Genomic DNA, 17,863 nt, shown 5'->3' with positions numbered 1-17,863 from the left:
ATAGCGGTGGAATTGGTGGCAAGCAGGAGCACAGGGCAGCGAGAGCCCTCAGGGTCAAGGGACTGGACTAGGGAATAAAAAAGGAATTGAAGTATTCTCCAGCCTAGTATGAAGGCGGACTGAGGATTTCTCACGGAGAAAGCGGAGCCACATTTAAACTGTTCTCAAATGTCTGTGTTCGAGATGCAATTGTTGTTACAACCTTTTTTTAGAAAAAAGTTCTACTTTCTAACCTGAATTTGGCATGTTAATCAGTTGCTTGGAAGTACTTGGGAAGTCACTGTTTGCTCTGTAGAGCACAGTATTAAAAAACACTAATAATTAAGGGATTACGTTGTCATAACTGATCTCATGGAAATCACCTCCCTGCCTGAGAGCTGGGAGTCTCTTGCACACTGATGGCTTGGGAAAACTGGACCATGGTGACAGAATTTGTTTTCAAGGGGTTCACGGATCACCTCGACCTCCAAGTTAAGCTCTTTGTGGTTTTCCTGCTCATGTATGTCATCACCGTGGTGGGAAACCTTGGCATCATTGCTGTAGTCTGGCTCGATTCCCAGCTTCAAAACCCCATGTACTTCTTTCTCAGCAACTTGTCCTTCCTGGATCTGTGCTACTCCTCAGCTGTGACACCCAAAATGCTGCTGAACCTCTCATCAGAAAGGAAGACCATTTCTTTTGCTGGCTGCTTCGTACAGCTGTATTTCTACACTGCTTTTGTAACTGTGGAGTCTTACCTTCTGGCTGTGATGGCGTACGATCGCTACATCGCCATCTGCAACCCACTGCACTACCCCATCGTCATGTCCCAGAAGGTCTGCGTTTCCCTCTTGGCTGGGTCCTATGTGATTGGGTTTTTTAATTCGGTGGCGCTCACAGGGTTTGCGCTGAGAGTGTCCTTCTGCGGCCCCAACGTCATTGATCACTTCTTCTGCGATGGGCCACCGCTGTCAAAACTGGCCTGCGCTGATACTCACCTCAAGGAAGTGCTGGTACTTGCTCTTGGGGGCTTTGACGTGGTCGCCACCATATCAGTCATCCTCATCTCCTACAGCTGCATCCTATTCACCATCCTGGGGATGGGTTCTGTGCTGGGCAAGCGCAAAGCTTTTGGTACCTGTGCATCCCACCTGGTTGTTGTCACCATCTTCTATGGGACCCTTCTCTTCATGTACCTGCGGCCCATCTCCAGCTACTCCCTGGGCAGGGACAAAATCATTTCTGTCTTCTATGCGGTGGTGACCCCCATGCTGAACCCCTTCATCTACAGCCTGAGGAACCAGGAGGTGAAGAATACACTGAAGAGAGCAGTGGGGAGGATAATTATTTCCCTGCTAAAGCAGTAAATGGTTTGACATTTAGGCAGTGATGGGAATGGGGTCTGGTTTTGGGGGTCTTATTGAAATCGGAGAGAAGCTGTGCTCATTCTTCTGTATGTTATTGTCCATTTTGTAGTCCAGCTCTGTCTATGTGGGCTGAATTTGTTATACATTTGCCTCTAGATAGTGTATTTCATAACAGGAGAAGTAAGTACTCATTGAAGAACCACCAAGGGTTGATTTGTGAGGAAAATTGCTAAAATGGCCAGACTGTTTCTGAATATTTGGAGGCAAGCATGTGCTGGCTTTTCTCATGGACCTGCCATTCCTTAGGCAACCCCAAGCCACCTCTCTCTTGAAGGGAAATATGGTGACAAGGCTCAGCCCTGTAAAAACAACGTGTTTGAGATTTCTGTTGAGGACTTGGACCATTTTCTTCTCATCTTTGGTCTAGGCCTTTTCGTGGTCACCCTCTCATTCAGTTTGGACATTATTTACCAGCGCAGTGGACTACATCCCTACAAAGCGCCGTACCTCTTCCAGCCGTGAGATGGGATCTACAGATTTAAGGTGAACTTCAGTGGTTCCAGGTAATCCCCATGACAGATGGGAGCATGCAGGAGACCACGTGGAGCAGACCCAGGAGGCTTCGATGGGAGAGGAGGAAAAGTTTCCCTAAAGCTGCAGAAAATGGGGAAAACTGAGAGGAACTTCTCTGAATCCTCTTCTTCCACAATGTCCCATCAAAGTATGTTCAAAGGTATTTTAAAAATTTTCTGCTGCACTTTAATCCTTTAAAACGTGTTTTATAGTGACTAAATGCTTTTGTTAATACACAACATCAAGTATTGGACAGTGACAGTTCCTAAATGTACTGTTAAGTGGAATTTTTCAGTACATACGTTCAAACTTAAGGATGTACAGTAAAGCCATGGTGCGTTAGTTGCAATAAACCTGATATTTCTAATTTTTTCTCTAAGTTTCTCAAAGTATGTAGTTATCTGTATCTGAAAGACTGTTAGCTGTGGGATTTAACTGGCCGAATTTGAATTTTAATAGGTAAACATTAAATCTGATGTTAGCCTCCCTGCTAGCAGGAACAAAAGACCATGATTCTTGTTAAAATAAACACGGGAAGCTGTTTGGGTGAACTATGTTGCATAAAGACATAATGCCGCGTATGGGAAATGTAGCATGACTCTGACACGTTTAACTTCATGACATCTGAATTTACGGGCACTGAAACCCACCCAGCCTATGGGTCATGTCACTTCTACAGGTCAGATTTCCCTTTATATGCTGTTTTCACGGGGTTTTTAATTTTCAGCTCCTTTTCATTTCTACCTCCATTATAAGAGGAAAATTAATAGGCCAAAAATGCCCTTAGATGTAGCAAGACACAACACAGCTGCATGGCTGACACAAGGGAGAGAAAGAATTTACTGATAAACATTTCAAAGGTTTATATCTAATTACTTGGTAGCCCTTTGTGTAACTCCTTTCTACAAATTGCTTTTCCCTTTGTCATTCTTTCGTAAGAAGCAAAAGAAGTTTGTTTTGGAAATAACTGGAATGCATGTTTTTATTTACTTTTTCAGGAAAGAGAGGGTGTTTTGAGTTGTACCTGGAGGATGGGGAATAAAGTGGGAACAAATGGGAATCCATAGTGAAAGTGTTGGGACAGAAACTCCCCAAACATAAACCCTGCTGTTAAAATATTGCTGTTTGTAGAGCTACACCCAACCAAAACACTTGTCTGGGGTCAGCACAGCTGTCTGCATGGTGCTTCTCTGTCAATAGTTGGGTTTGCTGGTGCAGGTGCTGGTCTGTTGCTGGTTGTGCTGGCTCTGGTCTCTGGTGCTGTGGAAGGTTATCTGCTGGGCTCCAGCTGCTTCTCCAGAAGGTCATGGGTTCTTCTAAGTCCTGTAGTGTTTCTGCCAGAGCCAGCCCTCTGGCCAACTGAATCACACTGTTGGAGTTAAGACTGGAAGAGAAGCTGGCACACCTATAGTTCATGTGTAGGTCCATGTTCATGCTGACCTGGAGCAAGGTGAGCCCAAACCCATCCCATGTGTCCATCTCAGCCAGTCCTCTAGACTCTCAGTGATACTGATGGAGAGCTTGCCTGTTCCTATGACCATGTGTGGGTCTCTCCTTTGGACATGGCAAACCCCTCTCTGCGCTCCACTGAGTCTATTGATCCATCTAATTCCACCCGAGACATAGGACACAGGTTTGGCAGACACAGCATAAGACGTAGGGAGTCTTGTGTGCTTTTGGGGAGCAGGAGAGATGTAGGGTGGGTCTCAGATAGTCCTGGACCCCCACGTCTGAACAGCTGAACCACCACCTTCATTTCTACTGACTGCAAAGAGCCCAGTTGGCTCATGTCTACAGTTAGTGTTGTTGACAATGGGTAGATGAATAAATCCCATCTATGGATCAAATATGAGCTGCTATTTACACGGTCACTCTATCCGTGCTGTCAGTTGCATCCAGAAGCATGGGCTTCTATTATTTAAAGGGAAAAATCAGATATACTGAAAGAAATGGTGTGAATTGTAAAACTTCTGAAAATGTTCCAGACACTGAAAGAAGCTGGTATCTACTGTGTGTATTGTGCAGAGGCAAATTACACTCAAGTTACCATGAATATGCTATCAATGTTCTGCTAGTTTAAAAAAAAAAATTAAAAAAAAAAATCGTGGAAAGTGGACTAGCACCATCACTTTTCAAAACAGGCTGTGATGGGATGGTTTTGATCTTGCAATAGAGGTGGAGCAGCAGAATGACCTGGTGCTCTGCAAAAGGGAGGAAAACAAATGGGCAGCTGAGATATTCCTGGAAATATCTGGAGCATAGTGAAAAGGTTTAATGGATGGTCTATCAATCACGTTCTGACAGGTGGGTCCTGTATAGACCTCCCTGTTCTTAACCATCAATAGCCTGGAAGCCTTTCAGGCTCATTCATTGCCTGGAGGCTTGGGTCAGCCTTCATCTCCTGTAACCCCAGCCATCTGCTCCAGGCGTCCATCCAGAGCTAATTATGACAGCCTAAGCTGTTTGCATTAGGTGTTTAAGATACCTGGAGTAAATTGCCCTTTGGATGCACCTTCTCACTCCCCCTTGATTTTTCAGAGCGGCTTGTGAAGAATAACTTGTGCTCGTTTGGATCCCTACCTTTTCTGTCCCTTGAGGCTGCCAAGTGCTGTAACAAGCTGTCGATATTTGTGACAATAATTAGCGGAGGATTCGGCGTCCTCCTGCATATATAGCTAAGTCTTTATTAGCATTTGGACTGTTGTGGCGCTCATGGATTCTCATTAAGGAGTCAGCAGTGTAGGATCAAGATTCACTTCTCTTAGAGACCACGACAAACCCTCGCTCCCTGAGGAGGGGTGCCCATTGCCCACAAAGACCTGCAGAGAGACACACAAAAGCAACACATTGCTGCAAGTGAAGAACTTCATCTGATGAAAATGTGCAGGAGGCTCTCAAAGGCTCAGGAGAGACGTTCTTGTTCATCTGGAAGCTAGGAAGATGGCTTCAAGGATTAGTCCCCCAGATTTACTGTGCAGACATCCTGAGCCTGTAGGGTCATCCAAAGTGGAAGAGCCCTTGCAGCTGGTAAGAGGAGGTGACCCCCATCCATGGGTAGGTGTGACCATTCCCAAAAGGTCCAGGTGAGCTCTGCTAGAGTCCTAGCTACCCTGCTCTGGTATAAACCAATAAATAGCAGTATTACCTTTGGGGAGGCTGCTCTGATTTACACCAGGTAAAGGTTTGCTCCTCAGTGTCGGTTAAAGATGATGAAATATTTCTGCTGGGATGCACTCCAGTATTTTGAATCCAAAAGACCAGAAATCATGGTGTTTATGGTATGTTTAAGGAGCCTAGGAGAAGAAGAGAGGAGAATGTTCTCAAGGAAAGATTAACCCACCCACTGACCCTGAAATAAAGTGATATCCACTTTAAAAAGTATATTATATTTCTATAAAGAAATATTCTGCTGATGGAGGATGGTTCTTCAATCAGTCTTCTGATCCTGGTGCTCATCTGGTGGGGTAAGACTTTGATTCTCATCTTTAATCCTCTAAAGATTTATTTGTTTTATTCTGAACCTTCACGTTATCAGGGACAGAAACCTGTATTTCACACTTTCACTAGGGCAAGCAGCTTAACTAGGTGCCTACCATCAGGCTCCCTCTGAGAAGGTTTTCCTCCACGGATGGCATCTTAAAACAGTGAATTCCCAGTCTGGCTCTTTTCGTACCCTTGACCATTCCCCTCCATCGTGCCTTCGGCCGGTGCTCTCAGCCAGACCTTGTTTTCACCTGGAAACGAGGTGCGATTCAGTCAGACGCCGCTGTTTGCGCACACTGGGGAGGACACCAGGTGTGACATTATATTCCGGGACAGCACCGTGGATCCCACTTCTGTCTGGGCTTAGTCAGCGTGTTACGGCTTCTTAATACTCACAGACACTCGCAGTCATCTCCTGACGCTTCAATCGCTTCTGCAAAGCAGTTCTCACCTCCCAGTCCACTTCTGGAAACACGAGGCATGATTAAAGTCATCGGCATTATGGTGGTGGTTCACGGCGTCTGCCGCGGCGAGGGGGGGCCGTACGCAGGGGTGCGATGGGGTCGCTCGTTGAAAGGTCGTTCATCATTTGTTGAACCCACATCAGCTTTTTATACAGGGGACCCTAACGCCGTGGGTGACGCCTTTGCTCTGAGTGTCATGGGGAAATCAAGACAGTTTACGGTGTTTAGTCTCTTAATTGTACATTCTCTAAATTGTGCTGAGGAAAGGGTTGATGCTTACCCCAGTGCAAAATAACAGCTTTGGTCCTAAATTTTGCTCATGGTCTCCCTGATTTCATCTCCCCAAGGTTTCTGAGACTGTAATATTAAACTCTTCGTGTCCTGAATGAGTTTTAGGATTGTGCAAAACTCCCTTCCTCTCTCCCTACCTCCCAACAAATTAAGGATGCTTTTCTTTACCACCGCGTCTTTTCCAAAAGCGATGAAAGAAAGCTGCAGTATTTTTACATTAACTTCAAACTGTGACAATTATCAGCAGAGCTCTCTTGTTTTGGGCACCTTGTCGTGATCGGTTTGAAATGGGAAGCAAGGGAAACAAACGTGGAGGAAAAATTTAATCACAGGAGGTCAAGGGCAGAGCTGATGATTTGGTCGGTGTCACTTGAATCCCTATCCGCTGCTATATCCATCGTTCTCATCAAACTGTAGGTACCAAAGCGGGATTCTGAGATACGAGTGAGCCTGCCCAAAGGTCTGCCCACAGTCAGAAAGCGAGAGACGCTCTGCAGCAACTCACTGCAGGTGGGGAAGGTGTTTGGGAAAGCTGGGGTGCTCTCCCTTCCGAAGGGACCTCCTCTTTCCTTGGACTGTAGAGGCCAAGCTCAGAGCAGATGGCTGCAGTGCAGTGCATCCCACTCTAGATCCCTAGAAATGAACGGTCCAGGTGCCCTGGCTGCACGGGGTGTAAATTATCAAGTTATCCCATTTCAGCTCAAATAAATAAAGGCACCGTTCCCGCTGTCCTGTATTTTCAAGGCTCTCTCCTTCCTCAGACACGAAGCCCTGAATGGCAGAGCAGAACCAGACCTCGGTGGCAGAGTTTATACTTGAGGGCCTGAGTGACCAAGCGGAGATGAAGGCAGCCCTCTTTGTGCTGTTGCTGCTCATCTACACCGTCACCCTTTTGGGCAACGTGGGGATAATCCTGGTCATCCGAGGTGACCCACGCCTCCACACATCCATGTACTTCTTCCTTGGCAGCCTCTCCGTTGTTGACATCTGCTTCTCCTCTGTGATTGCCCCCAGGACTTTGGTGAACTTCCTATCGGAGAGGAAGACCATTTCCTTTGTTGGCTGCATGGGCCAAGCCGCCTTCTACATCATCTTCGTGACGACTGAGTGTTTCCTGCTGGCCGTCATGGCGTACGACCGGTACGTGGCCATCTGTAACCCCCTGCTCTATTCCTCTCTTATGACTCGGAGGTTGTGCATGTGGCTGGTGGTGGGGTCATACATTGGGGGTGTCCTGAACTCCGTCATACAGATGACCTTCATCATCAGACTGCCCTTCTGCAGCTCCAATGTCATCAACCACTTCTTCTGTGATGTTCCTCCCCTCCTGGCTCTGTCCTGTGCCAGCACCTACATCAATGAGATGATCCTCTTCTCCTTGGCTGGCATCATTGAGCTCAGCACCATCTCCACCATCCTGGTCTCCTACATCTTCATCTCCTTTGCCATCCTGAGGATCCGTTCAGCTGAAGGCAGGCAAAAAGCCTTCTCCACCTGCGCATCCCACCTGACAGCAGTGACCATGTTGTATGGGACGACAATCTTCATGTATTTACGCCCCAGCTCTAGTTACGCCCTGAATACTGACAAAGTGGTCTCCATCTTCTACACGGTGGTGATCCCCATGCTGAACCCTCTCATCTACAGCCTGAGGAACCAGGAGGTGAAGGATGCTCTGAGGAGAACGGCAGAAAGAATCACAGTCAGGTTCTGAACCCTCCTCAATCAAACCTCTCGGAGGCTGTGGTGCCTCCACCCATGGAGATATTCAAAAGTTGCCTGGATGAGGCCATGAGCAACCTGATGTGGCTGTGAAGCCATCCCTGCTTTGACTGGGATGTAGAACGTTTTTTGATCAGAAAGGACATCTAGGAGGTCTCTGGTCCTATGAAAGGCAAGTTATAGGCATATAAGTGTGTGTATATATATAAAAATACAATATTACATGTATATTATACTATGTATTTGTATATAAGGCAATACATTCTTGTGTTAAGTGCATATGTACGCCAACACGCCTATGTTACTGATTTTTCTTGTCACTCCCTAGCCTCAATTTAGCTGTGATACCCACCCAGTAAAGCAAGGCTGTGGGATGTGCCATTGTTGGGTTTGGCAGAAAAATGTCTATACCAGGGAAATACTGAATAATTTAACAGGCAGCATCGGGCACTGGCGGTCTCCGTGATTTATGGGCTGTGAAAAGCTTTTCCCAGGAAGGATGGAAACACAAGATCTAAATGGATAAACTTTGAAGTTGTAATGCAGTTAGGGGGTAATGGGATATGGAGAATAAGCCAGGTGAACAAAATATAAATTTTTAAATAGGTCTGGCTTTGAAACCAGGCTGCTGAGTTAAATTGCAGGCTTAAATTGATCTTTGTCACTTCTTTTTAGGCAACCATATACCTTTCTCCTTTTGTTTTTTTTTTTTTTTTTTTTTTTGCCTTTCAAAGCCTTGAAACAAAGCTCTAATTAGTTTTCTAATCTATGCCCACAGCGGTTTGTTAAAAAACAAAGACAATAATATTATCAGTAGAGTTTGCATCCAGAGGTTTGCACTTTGGCGTGAGGCAGTGGGGAAAAGGAATTAAAAAAAAAGAAAAAAAAAAGAAAAAAAAAGAGAAAAACCCACCCTGAAACAACAAAAAAGAGGGTAATAAAAAGATCCCAGTCTTTATTTCTTATGCAAGAAGCAACTCCTGCCAGAAATCACGGCTGCCGCCTTTCACCGTATTCTGAGCAGAAACTTGTTGATGTGAAAATGTAATGCCACCAGAGGGACGAGTAACCACAACCCCCCCCCTCCACACACCCCAAAAAAACTTTTCTATTTCTTTAGCAGTTCATCACTCAGAGGTACGAGCTGGCCCCGATCAGTTCCACCTAACGAGCTCCTCTGGGAGGGGACATAGAGATGATGGTCTGGGACGGAGGAGGCTTGGCTGGGTCCTGGAGGAGGATTTTCCACCTGCAGTCGATCTGATCTGTGTTGCCAATAATGGGAAAAATATTTCCTAAACAGCGAAAAATAACCCAAACACTGCTGTCACCCTGGTCGGCACCTAGAACTTCTCTTTTTAGTAATAACAATAATAAATATAAGCATTATATATTTATATATGTATATATTTTATTATTACAATTATTATAGAATAAATTATTACATTATATTATGTATTATTATTATTATTATTATTATTATTATTATTATTTCTTCTTGATACTAAAGTTACCAGCCTGAAGCTGACTCTTCCTGTTGCTGGCAAGGCACGCCAAGTGTACAAATCCACCTGCTCTTAAGATGCCCCTTTCCTTCTCAAAAGTCACATTTCGGCTCCTCCTGAATAAACCTCACGCCTGTTTATACGTGAACAACTTTTTTTTTTGCTGTTCCTTCTATGATGTACCATGGTGCTCTGTTGTCTACCCCGAAAGATGCAAAATGGCCATACCAGCCTTTCAGGTATGGAAACGGAGGGCTGGAGGGGGAGAGTGCTAAATAAGTGGCCGGAAAAATACTGCTCAGGATTTTTTATACATCGTCACCATCTATTGGACATTGTTGGAAATATCTGCTCCTTTTTATTTTCAATAAAAACTTCTTCTTTTTTTTTTTTTTTTTTTTAATTTTAAAGTGCTTGTAAGTCTTGGGTAGCAAAGCGGCTCGTCCGTGTTCAGGAAACCGAGAAATAGCGTATAAATAAAACAAGACCGTTGTCTCGCCTCTGGAGTTGGCCGATCCTGTTCAGATAATTTCTTTGCTCAGCATCGGCAGAGCTCCTGAGCTTGTTAAAAACAAACAGGCACTATCGGGTGTTTGGACAAGCTTCTGGCCAAGGTCCCCTCGTGTTCAGAAATGATGCTTTAAACCTCACTTTTTTTTTTTTTTTCCTAATACAATTCTTGTATTAGGTAAAATATTTCTTGTATTAGGCTTCAGGCTGTATGAAATCTAGATTATCAAATTCACTCTGCCTTATGAATCATTTTTCTTTTAAATAGTCTGGGCTAATCCACAACTTGATAATTCCTGGTATTTTAAATGATTACCTCCAGCATCAATTGTTTCCTATAGATCTACAGATCCGTTCTCAGAACGGGTCCCTACAGCACATCTTCACTCCTGACAACGCTATCCCAGATTTTACAATAAAGGCAAATGAAAATATATGGAGAGATCCAAACTTTTATCCCATGCAGGCGAAGAATTGAAATTTTTTGTTGTTGACTTATGTAAATCGTGTCCATCACTACCTAAATAATCCCAGGTGAGCGGCCCCTGGATGCTGAATTAAATGGATGAGGCTGCCTATATAATTCCTCGGTTCCTGGCTGAGCGTGGTGGATTCATCCTGGTCACCTTCACAGGGGAGAAACCCACCCTTGGCTATGAAATGCTGAGTGCTAGGTGGATAAAACCAGGGTAAGTCCATACTTTTTTTTTTTTTTTTAAATTATTTTTTGGAGCAGATGAAAAGGTGGCTTTTATCCTTTCCTGGAAGGAACTGCAGCTGGTGCAGCCCTTTCTCATCTTCGGGAGAAAAAGTATAGGAAGAGTTTCTGATTGGAAAATAAAGGCAGACACATCCAAATGAAAAATAAGGCTTCTTTTTTTTTTTTTTTTTCCCCATTCTAAACATCAACAAAAACTGAAAAAAGGGAGTGCTGGATGCTCGTCACATGCAGTCTGCTCTGAGGGTTGAATGCCTCCAAGAAGAGCCACTTTGTGGAAAAAAAATAAGAGGTTTTTGAACACAGATATCGTACAATACACACAGATACCCTGATAAAATACCTGGGAATTTTTTTTTTATTTTTTTTTTTTTAGGATGTATGAAACTATCAAAGGCAACATTTTTGAGCCGGTATTGTTCAAATAACACCTTCTGGTGTCATTCATTTTAAAACCCTGTTGGCTACATCTTGACCTGGCAGTGGAGGGTCTCGGGACCCCTCTGGGCTTGGCAGGGGCTGACCCTCACTTGGTCTGACAGCTCCACAGAGGTCAAGACGTTATTCCCCGACTTGTTTTACCCCCGGCTCTGTGAATACGGCGAAGGGCAACGCTCTGGAAGCATGGGTAGGTGTTGCGTGGGAGAAGACACGGAGTACCTCTCCAGCTGGAGCGGGGAGCGGCTGTGAGTGTAAAAATCACTTTGATCGGACCCGAGAGAAGAGCAGAAGACATCCCCGCTGGGAAAATCCTGCTTTGTCTGCAGGATCCCCAGGACTTGTGCCCTGAGAAACCAGAGGGATGCTGGAGGTGTAAGCACGGGGTGCTTTTGCTTCACGTTTTAAACCACCCTATTGACGAGGCTTTTCTGCCTTCACTAGATAGTTTGGGCTGTAAGATTCTTAAAACACCAGCTAGCTGAAGAGTGTATTTTAGCTCTATAGATCTGGCACCATCCCCTTGTTCCCACACCGAGATTTTGAGGATGACGTCCACCATGAGAGCAGGCTAATGGCTCTCTACCCAGGAGGATGCACTGCAAGGCTTTGGTGGGCTGTAGGGTCTTGGCAACGGCTGGTCTTTCTTCTGTCCATAACATCATGAGTTAAATGTCGGGAACCACTAACGACAGGCTGCTTGGTGAGTCCTGGGGCAGCTTGTTGGAAGGGCTTGTACTGGCTTGCCCAGGAGATGCAAGATCTTGCAGAATTTGAGTAGGAAAGCAGGTGTCGCAAATGACATTCCTTTCCCCAGGAGGACAAGGATAAATATTCGGGGCTTTGCCAGCAGTTATTTAGCAGAGCGTGGACCAACCACCTGGCTGTCAGCATGAATAATATCTACTCCAAGACAGCAAGGTATGGGGGTTTTTTAATTTAATTTATCTCCCTTCCAGGCAGTGTCTTCAGGCTGCAGGAAGATGTGGTTCCTAGTGGGCAGCTATGGTGGATGGCACAAGCCTTACACATCTCCTGGTGTATATCCTGGTCATAGCTACACCTTGGGTGGCTCCACACAAAGCAGTTGGCTTGTCAAGTAAGAAAAAGGAAGGGTGAGCCTTTGTTAATTGTGAAATTCAGGTCAATTCTCCAATGGCAGTAGATGGCTGCATCTGGGCAGGCGGATGCTGCCTCTGGGGGAGGATTCAGCTCCAGACCCAAACAGTTCGATTTTCATTATTTGTAACCCATCTTCCAGCGCCACGCGGATGTCTCAGACGCTGCTTTGCCTCCGGCATCTCTACGTGGGCAGTGAAAAGCAGCTCTAAATTCCCATTAATAACTCCAGGACACCAGACATGTTGCTCACAGGACATCTGAAATGAGATGTCTGGATCAGGAGGTGAACCTCACCCCTTCAGCAAAGGGTCATCAAATAATTATGACTTTTAAGTGTGGATCTGTTTGTCAGGTGCCAGGCAGCATGCACCCCTGCGTTGCTCTCTGGTGTAACTCTGTCAAGCAATGATTAATGTTATCCAGGAAAAAAATCAATGTTTATTTATTCTATCTGTCGTAGAGTGTGATTTTAGGGGCTGCTGATTTCTCCCTGCCGAGCAGAGAGAGCAAGTCTGAATTCATCTTTTATCTCCAAGTTAGGCATCATGCCTAAAGCAGAGTGAGGCCAGACAAATCCTGGGTCTCATTAGTGCACCATCCTACACGAGGAAAAACTAAGGAAAGTCACATTTTCAGGTGCTTTCACCTAGAAGAGGCCTTCCTGGGACACAGGGAACAGATGTTTATTCCTCACGTACTCACACTGGACTGGGAGCACTCAAAAGATGAGAAATAATTTCATTTTTTCAGGAGTTATTGTGAAAACCATGGACTTCCGTGTGTCAACGGCTTGAGAGGAACTATGAGAAAGCCCTGCAATTTAATCATGCTTTATTCCAGTATGGTGCTGCCCTCCTTCCTCATCTTAAAATATCCACCCACTTCCAAGCGTGTTGCTGGTGGTGTATGCGCTTGTCTCAGGCTGAACGGGGAGACTGGCCTCGGGACCTTGAGGTCTTCCTCTCTCAAAGAGGATCTACCTTATATTGACTTAAAGCGGTGTAACTGCTTGATAGACAAAAATTGACATTCTTAACATTATTGACAGATGATATTAAGCATTTCCATCTGAAAAACATAAAGCAGCTGAACTGCTTATCTGTTCAATATGGGTGAAGATAATTATACATTTGCATCCGAGTTTATTCTCCTGGGCTTCACAAACCGAGATGACCTGCAGGTGACATGCTTTGTCTTATTCCTTGTCATCTACGTGGTCACTCTAATAGGAAATCTGGGAGTAATTATATTAATCAGACTCAATCCGTGCCTACACACCCCCATGTACTTCTTCCTAAGCCACTTGTCTCTCCTGGATGTCTGCTACTCCTCCACCATCATCCCTCAAACCTTGCTGAATTTTTTAGTGGAGAAGAAGGTAATTTCCTTCGTTAGGTGTGCCACTCAGCTCTTCTCCTTTGCGACCTGTGCCACCGCCGAGTGCTACGTGCTGGCTGCCATGGCTTATGATCGCTACAATGCCATTTGTAACCCCCTGCTCTACTCTGTGGTCATGTCCCAGAGGCTTTGCGTTGGGATGTTGGCTGGTGCCTACTTAGCTGGCATGATCAGCTCCACCATACACACGGTTTCCATATTTCGTCTCCCATTCTGCCGGTCCAAGAGGATCAATCATTTCTTCTGTGATGGACCACCGCTGCTAGCCCTCTCCTGCTCTGACACCCATGTCAACGAGGTGACGGTTTCTGCCGTGGTGGGGTTCAACGTGCTAAGCACCACAGTCTTCATCCTTGTCTCCTACTTGTTGGTCCTCTCCACCATCTTGCAGATGCGCTCCACGGCCGGTTGGCACAAAGCCTTCTCCACTTGCGCATCTCACTTGGTCTCCATCGCTTTGTACTACGGCAGCTCCCTCTTCATGTACCTGCACCCCAGCTCCAGACACTCCTTGGAGCATGACAAGGTGGTCTCTGTGCTGTACTCTGTTGCAGTTCCCATGCTGAACCCGCTCATTTACAGCCTAAGAAACACAGATATGAAGAACGCCATGAGGAAAGTAAAGGGTAGAGTCCTCTCCTCCTTGTCCATCCATGGTTCCTGGTCAGCTGAACGGAGAGGGCTACCCTGCCAAGGTGAGGAGGGTTAGATATTGCACCTTCAAGAAGCAGGGACAAAATGCACCTGGGAGCAGGACACCTGGAAAACACGTTTCTCCTTGAATCAAGGCTACGCACTGCGCTAGGAAGGATGGGACTTTCCCCGGCCGTAGCCTGAGACCTGACAGTGACCGTGTGTTGGGCAGAAAGTTATCTCCAAAGTAAATGTTATTTAAATGTGACTTAAAGTAAATATTCTTTATTATTTAAATATTATTACTATTAAAAAAAAAATCAATTTCGGGCTTCAGAGAACAAAAGGGAGAATGCAGGTGGTGGCTTTGCCCTGCCAACATCAAACCCACCAGTGTCTGATCTCTCATGTTTTATATTAATGGATGTCCACAGGTGATGTTCCTGCTATTAGGAGGAATTGTCCAGGAGTTTTAGGTCTTGGCCACGAGGTGAGGTTGTGTGAAATAACGCTGTGACGGTCATCGACGTATTCATGGTAAATGGGGACAAGTCATATTTCAGCCTCTGCTCTGCCGTGAATTTAACTAGGCGTGTAAAGGGATGGAGTGGTGGTGGGAAGGAGGATTTTAGGTCTTTCTTTGCCCTGATCAGCCAAGGTGCTGGTGGTCTGGGGGGTCACCTTACGATGGAGATGGAGCAAGTGCAGTACTGAGCTGTCTGGATCTGGGATTTCAAGCTCCGTTATTCACCCTGCAGACATACACCCTACCCAAGCAGGTATCCTTAGTGGATTATTTTGCCTTCCATGTATTTTTTTTTTAAATAATCTTTGAAATCTCTTTTTTTTTGTTTTTGTCCTAAAGTTTAGCAAGGGTTATTTTTTTCCCCTGTATAATTTTGCTTTCCCCATTTCACAAGCCTTGGTTTTAGCCCAGTACTGAATGGGGAAGAGAGAAATTAAAGAACACGGAGAAATCCTTTTCCACCCACCTCCAGTGCATCTCCAGGACTAATAGTCTGGTGCCTTCCAGCAGAAAAACAAACCTACGTTAAAAACATCTAAAGCCATCGATATTCTTTTCCACCTTGCTTCCCCACTCCTTTGTAGCTTGGTATACTCTTCCATCTGTCCCATCCTTTGTGTTTTCTAAATGTCTGGGATAAAGTTAACATTTAATATTTGTAATAAGGGTTTTATAAGATTTCTTCCTCTAGCAGAAGCTTTCAGGAAACATCGGCACTCAGGGTCCATCAGAAAAAAAAAAGTGCTAAATCTGAGTTAATTCTGTGTGATGCTTTTGAGCGTACACCGAGTGCGCTGTGCAGACACCAGTGAAGTGTATGGAAATAAATATATCTGCTGGGGAGGATTCCTCATGGCCACGCTCAAACCATTCACAGAGCGGATGCTCCGTTAGGTTTGTTTTCAACATCCTTCAACACAACATTAGCTCATCAATCAGATCTCCTTGTTGGTAGTAAAGGGCTTTTTTTTTTTTTTTTTTTTTTTTTCCTTTTATAATACAGAAGGTTGCGATAGTTGGATAAATAAAAAGCAAACTGCCTCAGACTTGTCTTTCTGCAAGACCAGGTGGTGGCACGGGCAGCTCGGGCAGGTCCCTGTAGGAGAGCCGGTCCGGAGGTGTCGGTGCAGCCAGAAAGGTTTTGGGGAGGCAGGGAATTGAAAGGGGCTTTTGCTGAGCAGGGCAAAATAATTACCAGCTGGAGGAGGGTCCTGGGGGAGAGCGGATTGCACAAACATCTGCGGTAACGCTTCACCCGAGATAAAACCCACCCGGCCAGCCAGCCTGGGCAATCCGCTCCCGAGCATCTCCCCTCCTACCACGGCTTCCACCCATCGGATGGGCTTCCCCAGGAGCTGCAGGCACCGCATCGGCCAACGCCTCGCCTTCGAAGCGAGCAGGTAAAAGAGGGTTTGGTGTTTCCAGCTGGGTGGCCCTTGCCGGGCTGCCTGGCTCTCAAGTGCCGGTGGTAGAAGAAGACTCAGCCCGGAGCTTCGCTGCTCTGTTATCCCTTAGCCCGTAACACATCGCACAACACTTTTTGCTTCCCCTCTGACTTGACGGGTTTATCTCTTCAGCTCTTTGTATATGACATACGGCAAAAAAATACATCGGTATTAATCAACACCTGAAAAACGTGCACCGGTCCCTTTTTGTGGCGGCTGGATTTGGTTACAGTAAGTTACAAGGAACAGATTTTTTATTTTTTTTTTAATTTCATGTTACAGTAGTAATTTTTTTTTTAATTTCTGCATTCAAATGATCAATTGGCAAGCCTAAAAAAAAAAAAAAAAAAGAAGCCCAATGAATACTTTTGTTTTGTTCGTATGGCTGAACAGCAGCCAGCTTCCTGCGTTCCTGTTCAGATGAGAAGAAAATTCACAATAAAAGTTTCTGCTCTGTGAAGTCCTGTGGCATGGGCTCATGCTCAGAAGTACTTGGCAAGATTTTAAATATTTTTATTATTTAAAAGAATTTATTTAATATTTAAATATTTTTTAAAAAAATATTTAGCATGTTCTTAACCTTGAAGCTGTCTAAGATACGATTGTCCTCTCCAGGGCTGGAAGTTCACACATGAGCTGGTGACCACAGGTTGCCTCTATGGGATGGAAACGTGCACCTCTAGGACACAACCCCTTTAATCCCAGTGATGAAATCATTGTCAACAGGGAGAAATGTATGCTTCAAGGGTACCCGTCATCTGGATGGAGCTACAAGTACATCTCCATTACCAAGCAACTTTGACCAAGAAGATCTGAGGTCGGTAGAGTAAAACGAGCGGCGCTGGGACTTAATTCCCCCCCTGCGTTCGCTTCAGCCTTCTGTATTTTTATTAATTCAGCCTCTTCTGGGGGAGTGGATGTTGTTTCGTGGCTGGGATGTATTGGTGCAGCTGCAGCTAAAGGAAGCCCATCCGTGCTCTCCAAGAGCATCCAAGGCGTGAACCCAAGTGTCCTAGCAGGGGTTAGGAGGTTTGCTTGAAAAAAAAAACACCAACAAAACCACACGCCTGACCCCATCTACAGCTGATCAAGGGATATTTTAGCTGGGAGGTAGACATCTGTAGCTAGATCTTCCTTCAGAGAATTCATCTGCAGAGGAGCTGAATGTGGGAGATGGGAATATCCAAGCTGAAGCTTTAAAAATCGTGGTTTATATATGATATATTTTAAAACCATTAGGTGGATATTTGAGTTGGTGATAGACAGCTCACTGCAATCACAGCAGTACTACTGCTCCACCCCGACCCAACACACGCAGGTGTTTTTCTTCTAAAGCAGGTAAATTTAGAAATTTAAAAAAAAATTTTAAAAAAAAAATCAAGTGCACAGCTTTGTTTCGTGATGAAAAGGCTGCAACGGAACTAATGAGGCCACAGAAGAGGCACTGACCCAGTCCGAAAACAAAACAAAACAAAACAAATCCTTAAAATTTCCAGAAATCAATGGTCAGAATCCAAATCTTTTCTGTTTTCCACATTTTGGAATGTGTTTATTTGACTTTTTACACTTGAATAAACATTTTGATATTTCTTAGCGTATCATTAGTACAATGCATATAAATAATGGCAAAATTATTCTCCTTTAATATCTGAGTGCGTAATTAGCCCCTTCACCTCTTTGATTTTGAAG

The 17,863-nt window shown here is 44.9% G+C and overlaps 3 protein-coding genes across 3 annotated transcripts; all 3 read left to right on the top strand.

The window, feature by feature from the left end:
- The first annotated feature begins 389 nt into the window (after positions 1–389).
- Positions 390–1,346, top strand: LOC104636290 (olfactory receptor 5AP2-like). Its single transcript, XM_075753113.1, has one exon. The coding sequence runs from the start codon at positions 399–401 to the stop codon at positions 1,344–1,346; it is 948 nt and encodes a 315-aa protein (XP_075609228.1). The 5' UTR covers positions 390–398.
- Positions 1,347–6,896: 5,550 nt separating this feature from the next.
- On the top strand, positions 6,897–7,871 carry LOC104636288 (olfactory receptor 5J3). Its single transcript, XM_010303400.2, has one exon. The coding sequence runs from the start codon at positions 6,933–6,935 to the stop codon at positions 7,869–7,871; it is 939 nt and encodes a 312-aa protein (XP_010301702.2). The 5' UTR covers positions 6,897–6,932.
- A 5,409-nt stretch (positions 7,872–13,280) lies between these two features.
- LOC104631503 (olfactory receptor 8U3) lies at positions 13,281–14,279 on the top strand. Its single transcript, XM_010301274.2, has one exon. The coding sequence runs from the start codon at positions 13,281–13,283 to the stop codon at positions 14,277–14,279; it is 999 nt and encodes a 332-aa protein (XP_010299576.2).
- The last annotated feature ends 3,584 nt before the right edge of the window (positions 14,280–17,863 follow it).

Source organism: Balearica regulorum, chromosome 5, assembly GCF_011004875.1.
Source record: "Balearica regulorum gibbericeps isolate bBalReg1 chromosome 5, bBalReg1.pri, whole genome shotgun sequence".
NCBI lineage: Eukaryota > Metazoa > Chordata > Aves > Gruiformes > Gruidae > Balearica > Balearica regulorum.
Note: the sequence above shows the minus strand (reverse complement) of the source record. Positions and strands in the feature narration are given on the sequence as shown.